The 22,843-nt window shown below is 37.1% G+C and overlaps 1 protein-coding gene across 2 annotated transcripts in view; it reads right to left on the bottom strand.

The window, feature by feature from the left end:
• LOC141538942 (RAD52 motif-containing protein 1-like) overlaps nucleotides 1-22,268 on the bottom strand; it is a 77,638-nt gene extending 55,370 nt beyond the window's left edge. Inside the window, exons 1-6 of one of the 2 annotated variants that reach the window (XM_074261015.1) lie at nucleotides 22,102-22,268; nucleotides 20,331-20,510; nucleotides 12,397-12,519; nucleotides 11,860-12,025; nucleotides 10,475-10,573; nucleotides 1,137-1,216 (exon numbers count right to left, since the gene is read on the bottom strand). In XM_074261015.1, the coding sequence (XP_074117116.1) occupies nucleotides 1,137-1,216; nucleotides 10,475-10,573; nucleotides 11,860-12,025; nucleotides 12,397-12,519; nucleotides 20,331-20,510; nucleotides 22,102-22,197 (744 nt within the window). In that variant the 5' untranslated portion in view covers nucleotides 22,198-22,268. The remainder of the gene's footprint in view (nucleotides 1-1,136; nucleotides 1,217-10,474; nucleotides 10,574-11,859; nucleotides 12,026-12,396; nucleotides 12,520-20,330; nucleotides 20,511-22,101) is intronic. The other variant, XM_074261013.1, reaches the window with a different exon arrangement.
• Between the last annotated feature and the right edge of the window lie 575 nt (nucleotides 22,269-22,843).

The raw sequence follows: 22,843 nt of genomic DNA, 5'->3' as shown, positions 1-22,843 counted from the left end.
TACAAACTGGCTGTGTGATCTGAACTCTTGACACCCAGGAGACTTTCTAACATAAATTTTAGAGAAAGGGTCTGATTTGCAATGGGAGAGCTAGGAACTCCCTCAAAGCTCTTAACTTTGAAATGACATGTCAAAGGATCGTAGATTTAGAACTAAAAGAGACTTCAATTTGACCTTATTTTATAGATGAAGAAACAGAGGCTCAGAGAGGTTCTAGGACACACAGCTAGAAAGTATCTAAAGAAAGATCTGAACCCATGTCTTTAGTGCTGCCTCTCTGACAAACCAAGTATCCCACAACACACATCCAAATAGGGCCAGAAGGACTATCTCCCTGGTAAACTGCATATCTGTTTAGGATCCTTAGAGACTTCAATGTCTATAGGACATAATTCAGATGGCAGTACTACTATTTCCCAGGCAAGAAAATGATCCCTTATTTATACCTCCAGTTGTGAGAACATTATGAGATACCCTCATCTTGTCCCCTGAACTTTACTTCTGGAAAACTTCAGCTGTGATCCCTAGGATGGGGAGAACCCCCTCTGATTGCAGGTCTCCTAGGGCCCAGTGTGGAGGGCTCAGGGATTCAGGATTATAGGGAACCAGCTCTCCTTAACTCTGTGGGCCTGGGTTATGGGAGAAACAACAAATTTCTGTTAAGGACCATGCCTAAGTGAAGGGACAGTTCTCCCAGATCTTCCACAGCTGTGGATCATAATATTTGAAGGAGTTGTAAAGCAGCCTTTACTGACACAGGTGTTGCATGTGGACTGGGAATGAAATAAATTGGAAGCAGAGGGAAGAAGAGAGAGGTCAGACAACACAACTGCCTCTCAGTGGGGAGGTTAGAGAATGCAACTGCCTGCTTCTCAATCTCCTTGTATCATCATCATCCCCTCACAAGAAGAAATCCATTCTATAGGTCTGAATTAGATGACTCCAGCAGCCACTGGCAGGTGGCTCCCGTATCCCAACACATTTCCTAGAATTCTAAAGCAATTCCATAGTTAGGATTAAACCTGGGATTCTTTCCTTTGACTGCCCTCCACCACAAAGGTGCCTTTCTCCTATTTCAGATGAAGGAATTATTTAGAACTCAGTTGGGAAGAATGAAAGCCTAACTTTTCACATACTTGAATCAAGTCCTCGAATTCTTCTGTTGCAGAATCTCCTTCTTCAGAGGATCTGTATTCCACAGCTACTTTACCACTCTCTGAAATATAGTTAAAAAGATTAAACAAGAATTACCTAGAGAATAAAAATCACTTCTTCCCCAGTCTCCACAATATAACACATAATTGAGCATTAAGCATCTTTCTTTAATTTCTAAAGATAAAAAGTATAGGGCTTTTCCTTTAAAAGGTCTTTCAGGGACAGCTAATGAAGTTAGAAGAAACTGAATTCAAATCCTCACTTATTAATGAGTGATCTTGGGGAAGTCACTTAATCTCAATTGCCTCACACAAAAAAAAGACTATTATGTAAGTCTTTATGAGAAGTCTTATCACTATCATCTAAATTCCTGTGCTAGGTGTTATATAAAGAGCTACCCTGTTAACAGACCATGAAGGAAAACTTGGAGCAAACACATTTTTCTTTGAGTTGGTTTTATTGTGCAGATAAAACAGTTTCATGAAATGTGTGATCCTCTTGCTTTGCAGTGTTCTTGATGAGCCTAAGCAAAAAGATCATTATGAAAATAATAGCCACTTATGCACCAATACCTACTGTAAAGGATGAGGAAGAGAAATTCTATGAATAACTTAGTAAGACCCTATTAATTAAATCAACATGCACTTCCACATTTGGTAACTTCAATTCAAAGCAGGCAATAATAAAAATGGCTAAAAAAAAGGGAAGGTGGGTATGGTAAAAAATGCATGTTGAAAAATAGAGCTGAGGATGAATAAACCATAGAGAAGTAAGGCTTTCAAATAAAATGGATGTCTTACTTCTATATAATGAAATATTGTACTCAGTTCTTTTCACTATATTTTAGGAAAAACATTGAAAAGGTAGAGGGGAAGGATGGCACAATGAGTAAAACCCTAGATTTAAGGTTAAAGAGCTTGTGCTCAAATTCATTGGGCCTTTGTTACCTCATTTATAAAATAAGGGGGTTGGCCTAGGTGGCTTTTCAAGTCCTTACTAGCTGTAGATTGGTAGTCAATCATTCAAAAGAGGGCAATCAGGAGGATGAAAGATCTTAAGCTCAATTCATAGGAAGATCAACTGAGGGGATCAAGGTTGCTTTGGCTTGGACAAAAGATAATCCAGAGTAGACATAATAGTGGTGGTTATGAATTAGATTTTTTGATTTGATCTTGAGGTATCATTATACCCCTCTCAGATTGGCTAAGATGACAGAAAAAGATAATGATGAATGTTGGAGGGAATGTGGGAAAACTGGGACACTGATGCATTGTTGGTGGAATTATGAATACATCCAGCCATTCTGGAGAGCAATTTGGAACTATGCCCAAAAAGTTATCAAACTGTGCATACCCTTTGATCCAGCAGTGTTTCTACTGGGCTTGTATCCCAAAGAGATCTTAAAAGAGGGAAAGGACTCCACATGCGCAAAAATGTTTGTGGCAGCTCTTTTTGTAGTGGCTAGAAACTGGAAACTGAGTAGATGTGCATTAGTTGGAGAATGGCTGAATAAATTTTGGTATATGAATGTTATGGAATATTATTGTTCTATAAGAAACGACAAGCAGGATGATTTCAGAGAGGCCTGGAGAGACTTACATAAATTAATGCTAAGTAAAATGAGAAGAACCAGGAGAAAGAACATTGTACATGGCAACAGCAATATTAAAAGATCAATTCTGACCCTTTTCAACAATGAGATGATTGAGGTTAGTCAATGATCTTGTAATGAAGAAGAGCCATGTACACCCAGAGAGAGAACTGTGGGAACTGAGTGTAGATCACTGCATAGTATTTTCACTCTTTTTGTTGTTGTTTGCTTGCATTTTGTTTTATTTCTCATTTTTTTTCCTTTTTGATTAGATTTTCTTGTGCAGGGGCAGCTAGGTGGCGCAGTGGATAGAGAACCAGCCTTGAATTCAGGAGGACCCGAGTTCAAATCTGGTATCAGACACTTAACACTTCCTAGCTGTGTGACCCTGGGCAAGTCACTTAACCCCAGCCTCAAAAACAAAACAAAACAAAAAGATTTTTCTTGTGCAGTACAACAATATATAAATATGTATATATGTATATATATATATATATACACACACATATACTGGATTTAACATATATTTTTATATGTGTGTGTGTGTATATACATTTAACATATATTGGATTGCTTGCCCTCTAGGGAAGGGGGTGGGGGGAAGAGGAAGAAAAATTGGGACTATAAAATTTTTCAAGGGTTAATGTTGAAAAGTTATATCCATGCCTATGGTTCTTTTTTCCAGATTTTTTAAGTTATAGATTTTTATTTATAAGACATATACATAGGTAATTTTTCAGCATTGATCCTTGCAAAACTTTCTGTTCCAACTTTTCCCCATCCCTTCCCCTAGATGGCAGGTAGACCAATACATGTTAAATATGTTAAAGTATGTGTTAAATACAATATATGTATACATATTTATACAGTTATCTTGCTGTACAAGAAAAATTGGATTTAGAAATAAGGTAAAAATAACCTGAGAAGGAAAACAAAAATGCAAGTGGACAAAAACAGAAGAAGTGGAAATGCTTTGTTGGAGTCTATACTCATTTCCCATAGTTCTTTTGCTGGGTGTAGCTGGTTCTCTTTATTATTAAACAATTGGAATTGATTTGGTTCATCTCAGCCACATCCATCAGAATTGAAAATCATATAGTATTGTGGTTGAAGTGTATAATGATCCCCTGGTTCTGCTCATTTCACTTAGTATTAGTTCATGTAATTATCTCCAGGCCTCTCTAAAATCATCCTGCTGGTCATTTCTTACAGAACAATAATATTCCATAACATTCATATACCACAACTTAGCCAATCTCCAATTGATGGACATCCATTCAATTTCCATTTTCTGGCCACTACAAAAAGGGCTGCCACAAACATTTTTGTACATATGGGTCCCTTTCCCTTCTTTAAGATCTCTTTGGGATATAAACCCAGTAGTAACACTGATGGATCAAAGGATATGCACAGTTTGATAACTTTTTGAGCATAGTTCCAAACTGCTCTCCAGATTGGTTAGATGCATTCACAATTCCACCAACAATGTATCAGGTCCCAGTTTTCCCACATCCCCTCCAACATTCATCATAATCTTTTCCTGTTATCCTAGTCAATCTGACAGGTGTATAGTGGTATCTCAGAGTTATCTTAATTTGCATTTCTCTCAATCAATAATGATTTGGAGTATCTTTTCATATGCTAGAAATAGTTTCCATTTCTTCATCTGAAAATTGTCTGTTCATATACTTTGACCATCTATCAATTGGAGCATGCATGCCTATGTTTTGAAAGTAAAAAAAAAATTAATACAAAATTTCAATCACAAAAAAGAAAAAATGCTTATTGATTGATTTTAAAAAAAGATTTTTTTTTTGGTCTGGCCCTAGAGGTCATAGATAGGAGTCACTGCTGGATGTGGAACTGAGTTTTGAGGTAAATTGGGAATTTTAAGAGGCAGCAGTGAAGAGGAAAAACTTTCCAGATGAGGAGTCTGAAACTCCTACCTGAGTCCATTCAAAGGACTGGAAATTGAGGTTTCTGTATAAGGAACAGTATGAAGGCCAGTTGAGTTGGACCAAAAGAATATACAAAAAGGTACGTATGATAGATTGAAATCAGGTAGCAAAGGGCTTTTAAATGCCAAGAAACAGGGAGCTATTTATTGGAATTCAGACCAGGGGAGTGACATGATCAGCTGTATAGTTTAGGAAAATCATTTTGGCATGTGTGTGCAGGATTAATTGGTATGAGAAGTGATCTGAAAGTAGGAGAGAGAATAGTACAGGCAAGAGGTGATGAGAGCTTAATGTAGGATGGAAAGAAGGAGATGTATTTAAGAGAGGCTGTAGAAGTGGAATCAATAGCAATGTGGATATGTGAGGTGAGTTACAGGGAAGAATCTGAGATAATTCCAAGAATGCAAAAGTGGGAGACTGGAAAGGTAGTAGTAGCATCTAAATAGAAACAGAGACAATCATAGGAGAATTGGTTTGGATGAAAGAAGTTCTACTTGAGTCACATTCATTTGAGATGTTTGTGAGACACTGAGTTTAAAATGTCCAAGAGGCAATTGGTGATGTAGGAAAATAACTTAGGAGAGACTAAGGCTGGGCATTTCTGCTTGGAGATAAAGTTAATGAAGTCACCAAAAGTACAAAGAAAAGACCCATCACAGCCTAACTACAGTTAGGAGGTGTGTTCTGAGTGATGATTCAGCAAAAAAAGCCTGAGGACTGAATCAGACAAGTGGGCAGACAATAAAGAGAAAGACAGTGTCATTAAAAACTCCAAGAAAACAACTAGAAGGAGTAAGTATAAAATATGCTGAGAGATGAGAAGGATGGGGACTGGGAACAGGGATAAGGTCATAAGCCAGAATTCAATGGTTTTGGCAAGTGACTAGAAGCTTGAGGGGGGCTTTTGGCTTTGGTTTGGTTTTGTTTTGTTTTTAAAGGATGAAGGTGACTCTGGGATTTTTTGTAAACTGTAGAAAAGGAACCAATAGATAAGGAGAGATTGAAAAATTAGAGAGAGAAGTGATAAATTGTAGGGGCAAACTGCTAGAGGCAACTGAAAGGGAGATCAAGAGTCCATAAAGTAGGACCTCTCTTGGTGAGGAAAAGGGATCTATTTTCAGAAGCTAGAGGAAAGAGTTAACATGGGAATGATGCTAAGGAATTTTGAAGAACAAAGAAGTTCATAGTGAATGGCTTTTATTTTCTGAGCAAATTATGAGTTTTTGCTGAGAGGATGGAGAACCAAGAAATGTAGGAGGACTAAAGAAAGAAAGAAAAAATTTGGAATAAGTACTGTGGGGAATATGATGATTAGGGAAGAGTAAAAGGAGGGACAGATTTAGGAAGATTGGAGAATAGAGAGAGATGGAATGGGAAATTGTTATGGTTTGTTCACATTAAGATTTCTTGATCATGGAACACTTGAGAGTAAATAAAGATCATCAAGCATGTAGTCATTTCTGTGTATGGAGGAGGTGAAGTGAAGGAGTTGGTCATAGGAATTAAAAAGATTGACGACCTGGGAGGATGTGAGGAAATATTGACATATATATGTTGAAGTCCCTGTGTATAAGGGCAGGGATTGGAGTGGGGAGAAAGACTGAATGAGAAATGGGATAGAATGATCTGGGAGCTGGGAGGTAACTGCCATTAGAAACTGGATATATTTAGAATGAGCCTCAAAAAAGTAGAGATTGTCAGGTGCTTGCAGGTAGAAGAATGTCTGGGAGGGGCAATAATTATTTCGACATTCCCTCTGGGACTCAATGAATTGGAGCATGAGAGAAGGTACAACCAGGACTGAAAAAGGCTGTTAGGGATGTACTGTCTTGAGCACCAAAAGAAGGAAAGTGAACAAAAGAGAAAAAGGAGAAGGGAAGAGTTGTAGGTTTGGTTTTTTTTTAAGCTGATGGAATATAAAAAGAGAGACAGACAGAGACACAGGAGAGAGAGACAGAAAGAGTCAGAGACAGTGAGAGAGACAGAAAGAAACACACACACACACACACACACACACACAGGAAGAGGGAGAGAGCACTAGGAGTCAGTTAGGAAGACTTTGGTTAAACTCTCTCTATATTATCTATATGCCCATGGGCAAATCATTTAAGTTCCTTGTACTCTTAGCAAACGTCTAAGACTTTATGTTATATCTGCCTCAGTGGAGCAACTGCTTAAGTTCTAAACCTAAAAATTTTCTATTCTGATGAAATTTTAAAATACTGTTAGTAATCATAACTATGAATGGGAATAAGATGAACTCATAAAATGGAAGTGAACAGCTGAGTGGATTAAAAATCAGAATTCTACAATATGTTGTTTACAAGAAATCCTTGAAGCAGAGATATACACAGAGTAAAGGTAAGGTGCTGGAGCTAAATCTATTATGTTTCTGCTGAAGTAAAGAAAAGCAAGGGTAGTAATCATGACTTCAGACAAAGCAAAATAAAAACCAGACCTAATTAAAAGAAATAAACAGCTTAGGTAACATAAAATTTGAAACAAAAAGGTGAATTCACCACCAATGAAGAAGAAATCAAAGCAATTATCAGGAGTTATTTTGTCCAATTATACATCAATAAATAAAAAAATCTTCCTGATGGATTTACAAGTGGATTTTACAAAACATTTAAAGAATAATTAATTTCAATACAAAAGAAAGAGCTATTTGGAAACTATTTGGAAAAATAGGTAAAGAAGGAGTTCTACCAAATTCCTTTTAGAACACAAATATGATGCTGATACCTAAGAGACCAGGAAGAGCAAAATTAAATAAAATGATAGACTATTTTCCCAAATGAATATTGATGCAAAAAACCATAAAGTGCAAGCATGATTATAGCAATATATAATATATTTATAAAAATAATACATATTAAACCAAGAAACATACCCAATGAAGCAAAGAAGCAATTTGAACAAGAAATGTACTTATGTGCTTTTGATAACAATTATAGTAGAATAAAGCAAGATCAAGACTTTCTCTTTTAAAATGTGAAAAAAATACATTGATAAAAATAATAATGATGCCTACCTTCTTAGGACTGTTGTGAGAATCAACTGAGATAATAAATTATAAAGCACCTAGTACAGTGCCTGGCACATAGTCAGTGCTATATAAATGTTAGCTTAGATTATAATATAATTATATTTTATAATATTATAATAATATTATATTATATTATAACATTTTATAATATAATTATGTTATAATAACATATCATATTATATTATATATAATATTATATTATAAAATGTTTTCATTGTCCACAAAAGCATTTTACTGAATTTGTGGTTTCATCTATATTGCTACTTTCTCTACAAGTTCAAATCAGAACCTATCCATGCCAGATCAGGGTAAGTTTGTAGCAAAAAAGTGTTTTACATCTAGAATTTATAAGGTACATAGTATTTTATTGAGGAGAGAAGGGAAAGAAAATTATAGTTAGCCTTCCTTAGTCCTAATAGGAGCCATGTAAAGCTCTTAATTCACTAGTTTGATTATGTCATTCCCAGGCTCACTACACTTAGCTGGAGGCCCATTATCTATAGAAAAACATACAAATTGCATACCTCAACAATGAAAGCTCTTTGCAATCTGGCATCTGCTGATGTTTTCAAGTATATAACTTCATTTCATGGACGGAACGTAGATTCTAGCTCAAGGAGTTTGCTCATTGCTCCCCAATTCCACTTAGTTCCCACTTGTGTCTATATATTTCCTCAAGGCTATGCTGCTTTTCCTCTTTACTTCTATTTTCCAGTCACTAGTCTCCTTCAAATTTCAAATCATATACCATCTCCCAGATCCTCTTTGTCATTAATGTAGTCTTTCTCTTCTTCAAATTGTTACGTATAAGGTATCTGTTGATAAGCTGTATCCACCAGGAGTAGAAAACGTAAGTTCCTTGAGAACAAGGAACTTAAATTTTTAAAATATCTGTGAATATTTTTCCCAATTACATAAAAAACAATTTATAACATTCATTTTTTAAAATTTTTCAATTCCAAATTCTCTTTCCTCCTTCCCTTCCCTCCTCCCTTCAATACACAGTAAGCAATTTCAAATAAACTATACATGTGCAATCATATAAAACATAATTTTGTATAAATTATGTTGTGAAAAAAACCCACATACAAAAAGAAAAATATTAATGGCTTTAATTTATATTTGACTTTGATGCCACTGGTCTAGCAGACCTCTGAGTCTTTCACTTATGTCCAATTCTTTGTAACCAATTTACAAGGATATGGAACTTATTCTTTCTACTTTATATACCCAGTACATAGGATAGCACTTCGTGCTAAGAAGGTCTAGGAAAAAAGGAGAACATGCCCCACAGCTAGGGGAAGGCTCTAGGTGCCTGGATTAGGTGCTCTTTTCTCTTTAAGCTCTCAGTGATCTTAACAATTCCCAAGGATTCAATGATTCCCAGATCTTTAAATTTTGCCTTAGCCTCTATCCCAAGCTCCAAGTCCACACAATCAATCATCTACTGAACAATTTGTATTGTGTTCCATAGACCTTTCAAATCCATCATTCTTTCCAAACCTATCCTTCTTCTGAATTTTCCCATTCCTTTTTTCCCCCATCTGAATTCTGCAACATCTCCTCCCTACTTCAAATTTTTCCTTGTCAGTATACTTTCTACAAAGCATCGTGAGTGTGATCTCTGTTTGGCAACCTAGCTCTAATCCACTTTTGTAGAATATTATATATGACCCTCCTTCATGCTCTCTTTGATCTAGCTAAACTGAGCTTCTTGCTCTTTCTTACACAGCATTCTATTTCCTATCTGTGCTTTGCTGAAATTGTCTTCCATCCCTTCCTCACTTTTTAAACACCTTAATTTCCTTTGTTGATTGAATTTGTTTCTCCATCTAGAAGGTGGCAGCTAAGTGGTATAGTGGATAGAACATAGGTTTGGAGTCAGGAAGACCTGAGTTCATATCTGATCTCAGACACTAAGCTATGCCCTTAGACTGGGCAAGTCACTTAAACCTGCTTGCCTCAGTTTTCTCATCTGTAAGATAAGCTGAAGAAGGAAATGATAAACCACTACAGTATCTTTATCAGGAAAACTCTAAGTGGACTTACAAAGAATTAGATATGAGTGAAAAGACTTAGAAGTCTTCTAGACCAGTGGCATCAAACTCAAAAAGAAATTAAAGTCACTAATATTTTTCTTTTTTTTTTTTTTTCAAAACATGATTTATACAAAAATTTTTACATGACTGCACATCTATAACCTATTTGAAATTACTTACTGTTTATGGAAAAAAGGAGAGAAGGAAGGGAAGGAGAAGAATCTGGAACTGAAAATTTAAAAAAATGAATGTTATAAATTGTTTTTACATGTAATTGGGAAAAATATTATTTATAGATTAAAAAAAATGCAGGCCACTAAATCACATTTATGGATCCCTGAATATTGACTTAGAAAACTACATATTAACATTATCTATGTTCTATTGTATTTTCATTGGTTTTGCCAAATATTTCCCAACTTCATGTTAATCTAGTTTTGGCATACATAGCATAGTATGTATCATGTATCTGAACCCTCTCATTTAGTACATGAGAAATTAAGAAACATGAAGATTAAGTCATTAGTTCTAGGATCAGAGGGGTAAGCAAGTAAGTGGCAGAGCCAGGATTTGAATACAAATTCTGACTTCAAAAATCTTCTGCTTTTCCCACTATTAATACTTCTTTCTTCTAATTCTTAGGCTCATCCACTTAAAATAATGAAAGCCAATGAAGTCTTACCTAAAACCACCATCAGCAATTTTTGAAATGCATTTGATAAAGCTTTCTGAATGGCCAGCTTCTGAGTTTTCTTCTTTTTCATAAGAAACTCTAATGGACCTAAAGAGAAACAAAAACATATTAAATTACAGATGTTTAAATGAATGACAGTAAAATACTGAGGCTTAAACTAAAGGTTAGGTACTACCAAAATAAAGTAACAGTTTACAGTATCATTTAAAGACTAAATTTAAAAATTAGGGACAATACACAAGTGTGACTCATTTGTTTCCTGCTGTGCGTATATTTCTGAGGAACCAGAAATAAACTTTTATTCTCCACATGTTATAAGAATAATGCTAGGGTTTCTGAAAAGGAGATATAAGATGGGATCATAGTTCAAATTGCACCTAAATCTTTCAAGCTGTGGCATTAAATTTATAATCTAGGAGACTCCAAAGCCCTTATATCAAGAGCTGGAACCATGAATCAGGAAAGTTGTTGGTGGTATGCTAATGGCCAAGGGTGGTTCCTATTTTTTGAGTATGACTCTCAGCTTAACTATATATCTTGATCTTAAAGTCCTAAACTCTAGGGAAGTGAAGACAACTTTGTCCTGTAGTGTAATTCAGGAACTAAATAAAGCAGTCTCTCACAACTACATTATTTTACTGTGTTCCTTTTCCATTTCTGGCTGAAATAAGCAAAATGAGTAAAAAAAAGTCTATTTAGATTTTTATAAATCTCATCAACTTTTGCTGGGCCAATCAAGACAACTATATGTACAAAATTCATAAATTTAAAACTAAGAGAAAACTTTGAGGCCATTGAGTCTAATAAGGTCCCAGAGGGCTAAAAGACTTGCCCAAAGTCACACAGCTAATTAGTGAGAGAGAATTTGGACCTAGGTCTTCTGATTCCCAAACCAGTCCTCTTTCCACTGTGTGCTTTTAAATAGCCTATCAGAAACCTGAAGGCAAATATTACTTTCTTCATTAGGGACTTAGGCAGGGCCGGCTCATTTGGGAATATTTTTAAGGGACAGGAAAGAAAGAAGCAGGAGAAATCCCTGTTTGCTTATGCCAATGGCAAGCAATAGCCAACAATACTCCAGAGGTCCTTTGCAAGAAGTCACAATACCATATCTGGGATAAGTTAGTTCACAGAATCCCAATATATCATTAGATGGGACCCTAGGCTAGTCCAGCCTCAACACTCCTAGGAAGTGGTCATGGTCTCCTCATGAAGAACTTTAGGAAGGAGGAGCCTACCATCTCTTGGGCAGTTTGGTACTAAGTTTTTCATTTTTTCAATATCAAGTCTACCCCAACAACTCCCCCTTCCGAACTTGTCACCAAGCAAATCTCAACCACCTTCCATCAATGGCAGGAAGGTTAGGAACAGACCTTCATGTAATTCCAAGCATTCTTCTGCAATGCCAGCACCACGACTTTGACACTTGTAGGCTGGCAACACCACTTCTAAAGCACAGAAGTACTTCAGACTCTGTCTTGCAGATAACTTGGCTGGGCTTGTATTTTCCTTTACTTTGAAGTCAGAAAGCGTCTGCAACTATAGAATTTTCAGATTCTGAGATATAGGATCTTAATGAAGATTTTAAAGTAGTTGGTGATAAAGTTTTGTCTTAAATTCAACAATTTCATCTAAGACTCATGGCACAATGCATTTGAATTCAAACTACAATTTTCAAAGGAAATACTGGCAAGAACAATCACTTCAATTAAGAGTGCAAATTACATAGAAAGCAATAAGAAAAGAGGTAATCTCCAAAGATTTTCTCTGAATAGCCTATAATCTTTTAATGAAAGATTCAGGCATATGACTTAATACATAGTTTCCTCTTTCAAATGGCCAGGCAACCCAATCTCTAACCCCATTTTAGTTCAATGTGTGGCCTAAATAAACAAAAATCTACAGTTTACCATGATGATTCGCTTTGACCATCCATTGAAACCCAAATAGTAATTGGCCAGTTCTTGGCATTTGAAGCTGCTAAGTGGATAGACAGGAAACTGATGCATCTTGCGTTTAGTGCAAAGACGAACCTAATGAAACAAGAAAGTGGATTACAAATGTCAGTACTTAACAGAGATGTGGCAGCAACTGCCCTTTTGGAAACTTACTGTTAGAATATTTGCTCTGTAAAATGAATACCAGGCTCTACAATTAAAAAGGAACTATTTCCGACTTCTTATACAGAAACTATGTAGAATCAAGGCAAATACATATTTTGGGGGCCTAAAGTAATTTACATTATTATACAAGAGCCACTGTCTTAAAAAAAAAATCCCAAGTTGGGTAACATATGATTAACTCCATTTAAGAATTTTTTCCTGAATGAGGATAATTTGGAGAAAAAAGTTCTATAAAGCTATAACAACCCATAATCAATTATTTTTCATGAAATTTCAATTTTCTTTTTAAAACAATTTAATATATTTCCCAATTACATTCCAAACAAATTTTTTGCATTTGTTTTTAAGAATTTTGAGTTTTAGGTTCTATTCCTTATCCTCACCTACAAATAAGAAACCACATGAGAAGTTACACAAAACATTTCCATAAGTCAAGTTGTTAAAGAAAACATAAATCTCCCACCTTAATGAAAACAAAAATCTTCAAGAAAAATTAAATTAAAAATAAGGAGAGAGATAGAGCGAGAAATAGAAAATGTTTCAATCTGTGAAAATACAATTTTCTTAAAAATATTAAACTAGGATCATACTGACCCCTCCTTCCCAACGGGGAATACTGACCCCTCCTTCCCAACCAGGAATACTGACCCCTCCTTCCCAATGGGGAATACTGACCCCTCCTTCCCAATGGGGAATACTGACCCCTCCTTCCCAATGGGGAATACTGACCCCTCCTTCCCAATGGGGAATACTGACCCCTCCTTCCCCACCGGGAATACTGACCCCTCCTTCCCCACTGGGAATACTGACCCCTCCTTCCCCACCGGGAATACTGACCCCTCCTTCCCCACCGGGAATACTGACCCCTCCTTCCCCACAGGGAATACTGACCCCTCCTTCCCCACCGGGAATACTGACCCCTCCTTCCCCACTGGGAATACTGACCCATCCTTCCCCACTGGGAATACTGACCCCTCTTTCCCAATGGGGAATACTGACCCCTCCCTTACCCACCAGGAATACTGACCCCTCCTTCCCCACTGGGAATACTGACCCCTCCTTCCCCACCGGGAATACTGACCCCTCCTTCCCCACTGGGAATACTGACCCCTCCTTCCCCACTGGGAATACTGACCCATCCTTCCCCACCGGGAATACTGACCCCTCTTTCCCAATGGGGAATACTGACCCCTCCCTTACCCACCAGGAATACTGACCCCTCCTTCCCAATGGGGAATACTGACCCCTCCTTCCCAACCAGGAATACTGACCCCTCCTTCCCTCCATGGGAAGAGGCTCTTTATACTTCTCCCTTTCAGAATCTTTGGCTGACATTTCTCACCTTGAGCCCTGACATGATCAGGTAGAAAGTCAACAGACAGTGCCGACCTACTATGTGCAGGCCTGGGGAAATGAATAAGGGGGAAACGCTCCCCTTGCTCTCAAATAGCTCGGAGGCTAACAGGTAAGCAGTAAGGACCCGCACACGGGGAAGCCCCATCCTTCCCCGCACCGGGAGCCCCCCCCCCCCCCCCCCCCCCGAGGCCGTGGCCGTTATAAAAAGACTACTTAGTTCAATCTTCTCATTTCACAGGATGAGGAAACTGATATACAAAGCAGTGAAGCAACTTGCCTATGGTTTCATAATTAAATAGTAGAGACAATCAGACCTGGATTTTCTGTCACTAAGTTCTGTGCTCTTGACACAACACAAAGGTAGAAGCTGCTTTCTTCAGTAGTTAAAGGGAGGAAATGGCCTGAGATGCAAAAGAAATAAAACACTGAAAGTAAAATAAGGATCAGCAAACTTGAAGAAGGAATCCAAATTGTTACATAAACTCTGTTCTTTTGGGGGATATCCAAAGAATCTACCACACATTTTGTCAACAGAAACTCATAACGGCTAATAAGTCCTTCTACTAAGAGGCAAATATCTCTTAAAGGAATGAAATCGAATCCCTCATTTCTTGATGTGAATTTTGGGGAAGAAGACTTAGTTATTAAAATAGGCCAAATAAGTGCTGGTCCTTGTCTTGAAGAAATATCAGGTGACATCCTTTGCAAGTAATGGGTGGTAGTAATGGTGAAAACAGAAGGCTGGAGATAAGGATGGAGTCAGAAAAGCAAGAGTCACTTGTCAATGAAGTACTCAGAATAATTAATTTTCTATTTTTTCCAGTAATTTAAAAATTACATTTAGTTTAAATGATCAGCTCAAGTGCCACTGACTGGATAATAAAAGAAGTAGAGGAAGTTTCTAGGACATCAAGTACAAACTAGATTTATAGAAAGAAACACAATATTCAACAGGCTGAGAAAGCATGGATGAATAGCCATCTATATAGCTAGAGTGTTTACGCATACCCATGAAATCATAGTTCCTTTGAAAACTCCCTTTAAATATATATCAGTATTTTTTTTTAAAGATCAGTATTTTAAAGAGGGCTTAGTTTTAAAGATAGTTTAGTTCAAATAATCTCATCCTAAAGAATGAATGGGTAAAATAGCAAATCATAGACATGATTAATAATTTCACCCAAAAGAATGACAATAATGAGACAATATACCAAAATTTGTGGGATGCAGCCAAAGTGGTAATAAGGGGGGGAATTTTATATCTCTAGAGGCTTATTTGCAAAAAATTGAGAAAGAGAAGATCAATGAATTAGGCTTACATCTAAAAAAGCTAGAAAAAGAGCAAATTAACCCTCCCTTCCCCAATCAACCACTAAACTTGAAATTCTAAAAATAAAAGAAGAGGTTAATAAAATTGAAAGTAAAAAAATATTGAACTAATAAATAAAACTACGGGTTGGTTTTATGAAAAAACCAACAAAAATAGATAAACCTTTGGTAAATTTGATTAGAAAAAGGAAAGAGGAAAATCAAATTGTTTGTATTAAAAATGAAAAGGAAGAACTTTCCACTAATGAAGAGGAAATTAGAGCAATAATTAGGAGTTACTTTGCCCAACTTTATGCCAATAAATTTGATAACCAAAACGAAATGAATATCTTCAAAAATATAGGTTGCCCAGATTAACAGAGGAGAAAATAAATTGTTTAAACAGTCCCATTTTAGAAAAAGAAAATAGAACAAACTATTAATCAACTCCCTAAGAAAAAAATCCCCAGGACCAGATGGATTTACATGTGAATTCTTTTAAAAAAATTTTTTTTTATTATGGCTTTTTATTTACCAGATATATGCATGGGTAATTTTACAGCATTGACAAGTGTCAAATCTTTTGTTCCAATTTTTCCCCTCCTTCCCTCCACCCCCTCCCTCAGATGGCAGGTTAACCAATACATGGACTTTTCCTTAAATTAGTCAGTAGCATTTATTTAAAACCATCAGTAAGCATCATATGTAATGGGGACAAACTGGAACCATTCCCAATAAGATCTGGAGTGAAACAAGGTTGCCCACTATCACCATTACTATTCAATATTGTATTAGAAATGCTAGCTTTGGCAATAAGAGGTGAAAATGAGATCAAAGGAATTAGAGTAGGTAATGAGGAAACCAAATTATCACTCTTTGCAGATGATATGATGGTATACTTAGAGGATCTCAGGGAATCTACTAAAAAGTTATTAGAATTAATCTACAACTTTAGCAAAGTTACAGGATACAAATAAATCCACATAAATCATCAGCATTTTTATACATACTAACAAAATCCAACAGCAAGAGATACAAAGAGGAATTCCATTTAAAATAACTACTGATAGTATAAAATGTTTGAGAATTTATCTGCCAAGGGAAAGTCAGGAACTATATGAGCAAAACTACAAAACACGTTCCACACAAATAAAGTGAGATTTAAACAATTGGAAAAATATTAAGTGCTTTTGGATAAGTCAAACAAATATAATAAAGATGATAATACTCCCTAATCTATTTATTTAGTGTTATACCAATCAGACTCCCAAGAAACTATTTTAATGATCTAGAAAAAATAACAACAAAATTCATCTGGCAGAACAAAAGGTCAAGAATTTCAAAGGAACTAATAAAAAACAAACAAACAAAAAAAAAACAAATGAAGGTAGCCCAGCTATATTAGATCCAAAAGTATATTATAAAGCAGTGGTCACCAAAACCATTTGGTATTGTCTAAGAAATAGATTAGTTGATCAGTGGAATAGGTTAGGTTCACAAGACAAAATAGTCAATAACTATAGCAATCTAGTATTTGACAAACCCAAAGATCCCATCTTTTAGGATAAGAATTCGCTATTTGACAAAAACTGCTGGGAAAACTGGAAACTAGTATGGCAGAAACCAGGAACTAATCCACACTTAACATCGTATACCAAAATAAGGTCAAAATGGGTCCATCATCTAGGCATAAAGAATGAGATTATAAATAGATTACAAGAACAAAGGATAGTTTACCTCAGATCTGTGGAGGAGGAAAGAATTTGTGACCAAAGAAGAATTAGAGTTCATAACTAATCACAAAAGAGAAAATCTTGATTATATTAAGTTAAAAATGTTTGTACAAACAAAACTAATGCAGACAAGATTAGAAGGGAAGCAATAAACTGGGAAAACATTTTTACATTCAAGGTTCTGATAAAGGCCTAATTTCCAAAATATATAGAAAATTAACTCTAATATACAAGAAATCAAGCCATTCTCCAATTGATAAATGGTCAAAGCCTATGAACAGACAATTTTCAGATGAAGAAATTGAAACTATTTCTAGTCATATGAACAATTTTCAGATGAAGAAATTGAAACTATTTTTTAGTTATATGAAAAGGTGCTCCAAATCATTACTGATCAGAGAAATGCAAAGAGAACTCTGAGATACCACTACACACCTCTTAGATTGGCTAAGATAACAGGAAAAGATAATGAGGAATGTTGGAGTGGATAGAGGAAAACTAGGATACTAATTGGTGGAATTGTGAATGGATCCAACCATTCTGGAGAGCAATTTGGAACTATGCTCAAAAAGTTATCAAACTGTGCATACCCTTTGATCTAGCAGCGCTACAACTGGGCTTATACCCCAAAGAGATCTTTAAAAAGGGAAAGGCATCCACATGTACAAAAATGTGTGTGGCAGTCAGTCCTTTTCATAGTGGCGAGAAACTGGAAATTGAATAGATGCCCATCAATTGGAGAATGGCTGAATAAGTTATGGTATATGAATGTTATGGAATATTATTGTTCTGTAAGAAATGACCCACAGGATGATTTCAGAGAGGCTTGGAGAGACTTACATAAACTGATGCTAAGTGAAATGAGTAGAACCAGGAGATCATTTTATACTTGAACAACAATATTATATGATGATCAAATCTGATGGATGTGGCTCTCTTTAACAATGAGATAACCCAAATCAGTTCCAATTGTTCAGTAATGAAGAGAACCAGCTACACCCAGCAAAAAAAAACTATGGGAAATGAATGTGGACCACAACATAGCCCTTCCATTCTATCTGTTATTGTTTGCTTACATTTTTATTTTCCTTCTAAGGTTATTTTTACATTCTTTCTAAACCCGATTTTTCTTGTGCAGCAAGATAACTGTATGAACATGTATACATATTGTATTTAACATATACTTTAATATATTTAACATGTATTGGACTGCCTGCCATCTAGGGGAGAGGGTGGAGGGAAAGAGGGGAAAAGTTGGAACAGAAGGTTTTTCAAGAGTCAATGATGAAAAATTACCTATGTATGTTTTGTAAATAAAAAGCTATAATTAAAAAAAAGATAGTTTTGTTCATATGTATGCCAAAGACTTCCAGAATGAGGCAATATTTGAAGACAATGGTTCTTGGCCAGATGGCATAAAGAAACCTGTCAAATATTTATATTCACAATTGCCTATTAGTGAATGTCTGGCTTTAATCTAACAAAAAACTCCAAGAGTATGTTTTCTGTTTAATGACAGAGACTTAACAAGTAATGGCAAGAGAGGTGGATGTGGAGTTAGGACAACATGATTTTAGAACACAATATTTTACAAAAATGAATACTGAAAACTACCTTTACATGTATTTGGAAAAATAAAATGGGGAAAATAAAGATAGATTGCAGGAAAAGTTAGGAAAAAATAGTTCAAATTCCACCTCTGTCACTTACCACTTGTGTGATTTTGAAAAAGTCATTGATTTCCCTGGGCTTGTTTATTTATTTGCGAAATGAGGGCAATTCTATTGGATTACTTGCTGTCTAGGGCAGGGAGAAAAATATGGTAGAAAACTATCTTTGCATGTTTTTTGAAAAATAAAAAGCTATTATTAAAAAAATGAGGGTACTGAACTAGATGATCTCTGGGGGCCTTTTTCATTTGAAACTTGTGATATAAGATTTTTGGAGAGACGGTCATATGGTAAACAAGGTGGAAAATCTAAGGATTCTTGTTACAGGTGGGAAAGAGGCAGAGTGGGTAAGGAAGCTGGAAACAACAGAGACAAGATCTAGAAATAGAAACAAGCAAAAGATCCAAAACCAGATTAATGAGGGTATAAGGAATATGCTTTCAAAAAGATGCATTTTGGTTGATTTTTAGCCTTCTCCTCTGAAATTAAGATTCATGATTTTGGGGACTGGCAGTTTAATAGGAAATAAACCATTTCTAATATTGTACCTATCTATTGGAGATAGCTAAATTCTATTGTGTTCACCCAGTAGTAAAATATAAGCAGACCAATGTTTTGGGGGGTTCTTTCTATATAATTTGTAGAATAAATCTTTGAGACCTCAATGTTGATATAGTAAAGAGATCATTAGGGTCTTATATGTACTACTTACTAGCTCTGTGGCCTTGGGAAGGCATTTAACTTTTCTTTTCTTTTCTTTCTTTTTCTTTTTTTTTTTTGCTGAGGCAATTGGGGTTAGGTGACTTGCCCAGGGCCACATAGCTGGGAAGTGTTGTGTATTTGAGGCCAAATTTGAACTCAGGTCCTCCCCTCTTCAGGACTGGTGCTCTATCCACTATGCTCAGGCATTTAGCTTTTGAACCTCAATTTCCTCATCTGAGCCTCATCTTCTGTTTTAGATTGTTTGGGTGTGAACTTCTTACATAGGAATCAGACATACTCACTTTCTTTCTTTCTTTCTTTTTTTTTTTTAATAATATTTTATCTTTTCAAATACATGTAAAGATAGCTTTAAACATTCACCTTCAAAAAACCTTGTGTTCCAAAATTTTCTCCCTCTCTACCCTCTTTCCTCCTCCGCGAGATAGCAAGAAATACAACCTAGGTTAACATGTGCAATTCTTCTGAACATATTTCCATATTTATCATGCTACATAAGAAAAATCTAATCAAAAGGGGAAAAAATAAGAAAGAAAAAAACAATAAAGGTGAGAATACTGTGCTTAGATCCACACTCAATCTCCACAGATCTCTGGATCCAGATGACTCTTTTTATTACAAGTCTATTGGAATAAGCATATTGACTTTCTCCCCCCCCCCTTTTTTTTTAATTATAGTTTTTATTTACCAGATATATGCATGGGTAATTTTTCAGCACTGACAATTGTAAAACCTTTTGTTCCAACTTTTCCCCTCCTTCCCCTCACTCCCTCCCCCAGATGGCAAGTTGACCAATACATGTTAAATATGTTAAAGTATAAGTTAAATACAATATATGTATACATGTCCATACAGTTGTTTTGCTGCACAAAAAGAATCAGAATTTGAAATAGTGTACAATTAGCCTGTGAAGGAAATCAAAAAGCATACTCACTTTCACAGGAGATTTCTGAAATAGTTGTTTCTGATCACATGCCCTTTGGGCTCTGCAGGCATCTCTTGCTGAATAAAACTTGATGATGGCATAGAAGCCAGGAGCTACCTCAGGAGCATTTGGAAAGACCCGGACTGAATAGAGAAGGCCAAACTGAGAGAATACTGTGTACAGAGAATGCTGTGGGAGAGACCATGAAATCTTAGGTCAGAAAACCTTCAGGCGTGCTCCTTCCAAATACCCCCAAATCTATGTCAGTCATTAAACCCTGGAAATTCCCTTCCTGTTCTCTCCCACTCCCACCCTCCCAAAGCCTGGAATATAAGCCCTCACAATCTTTAGCTTTCTTCAGGCTTGGCTCAGGTGCCACCTTCTAGGGTGCCTCCCCTGATTCTCTCCATAGAGCACTGCTCTTCCCCTCAAGTTGTTAATTTACTTATCTGCCCCAGTATATTCTCCTTCCCAGCAAAGTGAGTCAGAGGCTTATTTTAGTCTTTGTACTTGGGATCACAGCTCTGGTGTCCGAAGGACCTCGAAGGAAATGTAGTTCAACTTCCTTTCCCTTCATTTTACAAATGAAGAAACTATTTAAGTGACTTTGCCAAGCTAGGCAATGTACAGTGCTGAAGTCAGGAGGACCCGAGTCCGAATTCAGCTTCAGATGTTTCCTCCCTGAGCTTATTAGCTTAACTATTTTGTCTGTTCCCTCAAATGTAAAATGGGGCTTAAAACAGCACTTTATTTTCCAGGATTTGGGTAAGGATCACATGAGATGATCATAAACTTAGCCCACAATCCCGCATACAGTAGGCACTATATAAATGCTTATTCCTTTCCCTTGGGTCACTTCCAAGGTCACACAGGTAATAAGGATGAAAGTCGCAACTCTGAATCTTCTGACTCTCAAGCCATCCTTGAACCCACGTAGTAAGTGTTTAATAAACATTTACTGATTCACTGATTGCATTGAGTTCAACCGAGGGTAGAAATGTGTTTTTTAAAAATAATTTTTAAAAGCTTTTTATTTTCCAACTATTTAATTTTCAACATTCACTCTTGCAAAACCTTCTATTTCAATTTTTTCTCCCTCCTTTCCCCCATCACTACATGGCAAGTAGTCCAATCTAACTTGAACGTGTGCAATTCTTCTATGCATATTTATTTTTATTTTCCGCTTTTTGCTGAGGCAATTGGGGTTAAGTGAGGGTCAAACAACTAGGAAGTGTTAAGTGCCTGAGTGTCAAAAGTCACATTAGAACTCAAGTCCTCCTGACTTCAGGGCTGGTGCTCTATCTACGGCGACCCCTAGCTGCCCTTCGATGCATGTTTCCACAATGATGCTGCACAAGAAAAATCAGATCAAAAAGGAAAAAAAGAGAACAATAAAACAAAAAGTGAAAATAACTATTTTGTGATTCACAGCTGGTAGAGGGTAGCAATTAAAAACAAAACAGAACAAAATATCCGTTTGCCTCTCTGGGGAGGGACAGCGGGTCCTAGGCTGGGTTCGAACCCCACCTCGGACGTGACGTGACCACGCCTCCTTTCCCCTGGGAGGCTGCTTCCGCAGCTAGGACAGGGGCCGGCCTCCCTCTTCCCTGGCAGCACCGACACTCTGAGGTCAGCAGCAGAGACAGCGGGAAACGAGGCAGGACGGGAGAGCTGGGGAAACCGAGGGAGGGATGAAGGGGCCGGGATCTGGCGGCCTTCTAACAGCCGATTGTATTTAGTCCTCCCTCCCTCCCTTCCCGCGGCCCCAAGCCTGGCTCACTTGCAGGGCCTCGGCCCCAGGATCGGGGCTCAGCTCCCACACAAACAACGTCTTGTCAGATCCCGCAGGCACCGTGAAGCTCACCACTTCAGCCATTTCCCGCCTGCAGACTGCGCCTGCGCGGCATGAGCTGGGGCTGAGGGGAGGTGGATGCGGTGTAGTGATGGGAGTGGCCTGCACTCTCCTTACTGCGCCTGCGCGGCCTAAGAAGGTGGGTCAGGGAAGTGCTCTCCAAACTGCGCCTGCGCACCTCAACCACCCGCCAAGTCTGACCGAGAGCCAGGCGCGAGTCCACTTACTCGGGAAGTATTTGTTCTAGCGCCTCCGCTGGTGCTAGTCTGAAGTCTGCCAGTTCCCCGGGAAACCCGACTGGCATCGGTGCTACCCCGGCGCAGCCTGGTCATCTTCCCAGGCCCTGGCGAGCCCCGGATCGGGCTTCTTGACCTCTATAGCCCGTGTACCTCTTTGTTAGTCTCGTTTAGCCTACATGCTTCTCTGAGCGACAGCTCTAAATGCACCAAATACAACGCAAGGAAACCAGTCCCGTTGAAAACTTTTATATTTTTAAGCGCCTACTATGTGCCTGAAAAAAGTGGAGAAAAAGCCGGGTTCTTGCTCTGAAGAAACTCATTCTAATGGGATAGAACATCAAAACAACTCTGTACTATACATAGAATAATTTGGCAATAGAATTAAAAAGGTTAATTTTAATTAAGTTTATTTTATATTTATAAATTTATAT

This window comes from Sminthopsis crassicaudata, chromosome 4, assembly GCF_048593235.1.
Source record: "Sminthopsis crassicaudata isolate SCR6 chromosome 4, ASM4859323v1, whole genome shotgun sequence".
NCBI classification, from domain to species: Eukaryota; Metazoa; Chordata; class Mammalia; order Dasyuromorphia; family Dasyuridae; genus Sminthopsis; species Sminthopsis crassicaudata.
This window is presented reverse-complemented; position numbering and strand designations above follow the sequence as displayed.